Below are 3,028 nucleotides of genomic sequence, written 5' to 3'. Positions count from 1 at the left end.
TAAACAGCCCTGACAGTTAGGTTAAAACAATTTTAAAAAAGTAAAAGTCAGTGACAACAATGATACTTCTCAAACTGGCACCCGGTTTATTTACCTTTCTTGCATTTACCCTATCAGCAAAGTTAGCAACGAGATAAACGTGATTTGGCCTATTTGGCCTGTTTACGCCACAAGAAGAGTAACTCCTTTATAACGCCCACATAATCTACCAAGGCAAACGTTTGTTTATGTAACGACAGCTTTGTCCACTGTTATCTTTCAGACACAACAGAGGGAGACTCGGGCTATCTGTACCTACGCTTTGTTGGTGGGCAGGGTCTGCTATTCTGAAGGAATGGAGCGATAAGGCGGGTTGCCAGGTCAAACTATTGGCCCACACAAGAAAAAAATAATAAGGACTGGTTACACAGAGTGTAAAAGTGGTACAAATATATTTCATATACTTCATGTAATCTGTACAACAATTTGAGCAGGTTTCATGTGCCTTATCCAGCCATCCATCAAATCATCCATCCATCATAAGACAATCGCAAAACACAGGCCTGCATCAGTAAAAACGCATCTGCAGATTATTACTGTTTGTTGGAAAAAAAGGAAAAAAGAAAAAAAAAGAAAGAAAAAGAAAAAAGAAAACGAAAAAAAGCAATTTAACCCTTGTGTGGTGTTCGTATTTTTGTTACTCAGCCAGTGTTCATGGGTCTGGTGGACCCGCTAGAGTTTTGGCTTTCCAAATTAACACCATCAAACAATTTTATGTTAAATTACTCAACAGATGTTTACTTCATCCCAATTACAAGACATATGAACAGCAAACATGGTTAATTTTTTCCCTTTACCTTTGTTAGATCACATTTATGAATTAATGTGCTTCTCGTTTTTCTTTTATATAAAATGTTATAAATAAATCAGTTATAATCAAGTGGAGTGAGTGGAAAGACACAACACATTTACACGTGAAAAAATAATTAATTGTTTAATTTTTCTTTTGAAAAAAACTGAACACGGGTCTCACAGACCCGAACACCATACAAGGGTTAAAGTACAAAGTTTATCTTTGAACCAGCAAAGATAAAAGATCACAATGCATTTAAATAAACGATTTTTTTTTCTTTACGGGAACGAAGGAGAGTGGGATGCCCTCCCGTTATTCCCACTCAAAGTCTGCAGAGATGAGACTTGCATTTCAGTCACTATAGGATTTTTTTTTTCATTGTTCCTTTAAAAAGGCAAAGAGCTGCTGCCACTGAGCTGCATCAAGACGCCGTAGTTCCGCACAACCTCGTTGAGTTCAGCATCTCCTTCAAATCGTTCTCCGGTTTACCTGCAACCATGAAAGGCCACGTCTGCGGAGGAAAACGCAACCAGTTAGAGCGTGCACTGTCAAAGAGTTTAGACTAAATCAAACCTAAATTCAAAGCCAGTATGCGTGGAATCACCTTAAACCACTAGGTAAACATAATAAAAACATCATTCATTTGGAGCAAACAGTCTCACTTAGTGCTCTCGGGTGTTATTAAAACAAACATGTTAGTCACAATATAAAGCTTTAACGTGGAACATTTAACGTTTTCTGGCTCCAATATTCATATTTAATTAAGTTCAGTTCTAGCGTTTGATAAATAATTTTGAATTGCAATCCGTTTTTTTTCTCAATTTGCTCCGAAAAGTTATTTTTAAAAAATGACATCACTGCAACATTAATTTCACCTGTCTCCCCAACGAATCACTGCCGGCACTGACGGCCTAACGATGAAATTGCACTTCTTGGTCTGCAGCCTACAGGGATTGTAAACTGTCGGGTATTTATTACGCTTGCACGAGGCTGGCTGTTTGCTTGTTTGTTTTTTACCTCCCTCGTGCACCTGCCTAGTTGAGCGATCGCCCTCCTTTGTCACTTTACTGAGTAATTGAGGCCTATAATTTGGCCTTTGCAGGCCACGTTAAAATAACGAAACAACATTGGATTTTGATTAAAAGTGATTCAGGTATTTCACTACATTATTATATTAAAACTCCAAATTGGAAGTGTGAAAATTTGGGGAGCAAAAAGGTACAAGCCCCTTAAGCCCATTCTCACCAGGTTAACAGGGTGGATATATCCATTTTCGTATTTGTCGTTGGCCAGTATCTGTCGGAGGTGTGCTATGTAGCTAGACGCCAGGCGCAGTGTGTCCAGTTTGGAGAGCTTGGTATCCGGTGGTACCCAGGGTAAGGAGGTCTTAAGCCGGGAGAAGGCTTTGGACAGGACTCTCATCCTGGCTCTTTCCCGGGCGTTGGCCGCGTTCCTCTGCACCTGCTTGCCCTCCTGTTGTGCCACACCCTTGGGCGCCGTTTTCCTGGACGTTGTCTTCCGTTTTTTGCCGGGCGTTTCTCTCCGTTCCTCGTTTGCGCATGAGCCCTCGCAGTTTGAGCTCTCCTCCGTGCTCTCGTTGGAATCTTTACCGGAGGAACCAAACTTCAGGATGCCGTCCAGGAACTCGTCGTCGACATCGCTGAGAGACCCGGTGGACATATTAGTAGCGTATTCCCACTGAAGCGGGCTCAAAACATGGGAGCAGAATTCTTCGGCTGGACACGATTGAACAGGATGTGCGCTGGATGTTCATGAACAACTAACTGTGCAGAAAGGAACAGACTTTTTTATCTTTGTGACCAGAGAGGGCGTTACCACATGCAGGGAGGAGACAGCGGTACTGATCTTTCTTGCTGGCTCCCCAAAGGTTTCGAGGATCCCAAGGGACCCTGGATGAGCCCAAGATGTAGGACATGTGTTTTATTTTAATCATTGTTCAACCCGGAACATGTGATTTCCTCATAAAAAAAAAGAGAGACAGGTGCATTTATACATAGAATTTCTTTCTTTCTTTCTTGAACCTTTTGTCATAATTACTGAAAAATTACATTGGCAACTACATGCATTGCCCACCAATCAGTTCTGTACATCTACTGTATTTTAAGTTAACCTTTGTCTTGCTTGAGACCTCCAAATTATGTAGTTACAGTGATCACAGCACACAACTGCACTCCT

General features: G+C 41.2%; 1 protein-coding gene across 1 annotated transcript; it reads right to left on the bottom strand.

The window, feature by feature from the left end:
- Positions 1-1,253: 1,253 nt before the first annotated feature.
- On the bottom strand, positions 1,254-2,578 carry tcf21 (transcription factor 21). Its single transcript, XM_085373004.1, has 2 exons — positions 2,078-2,578; positions 1,254-1,343 (listed from the first exon to the last, which is right to left on the bottom strand). Exons 1-2 carry the CDS (start codon positions 2,510-2,512, stop codon positions 1,254-1,256), a joined length of 525 nt encoding a protein of 174 aa, XP_085229130.1. The 5' UTR covers positions 2,513-2,578.
- Between the last annotated feature and the right edge of the window lie 450 nt (positions 2,579-3,028).

This window comes from Diplotaxodon limnothrissa, linkage group LG15 (assembly GCF_057381915.1).
Source record: "Diplotaxodon limnothrissa isolate DT_005_m linkage group LG15, D_limnothrissa_male_GT1.1, whole genome shotgun sequence".
NCBI lineage: Eukaryota > Metazoa > Chordata > Actinopteri > Cichliformes > Cichlidae > Diplotaxodon > Diplotaxodon limnothrissa.
The sequence above is the reverse complement of the archived record's forward strand: the minus strand, read 5'-3'. Positions and strand labels throughout refer to the sequence as shown.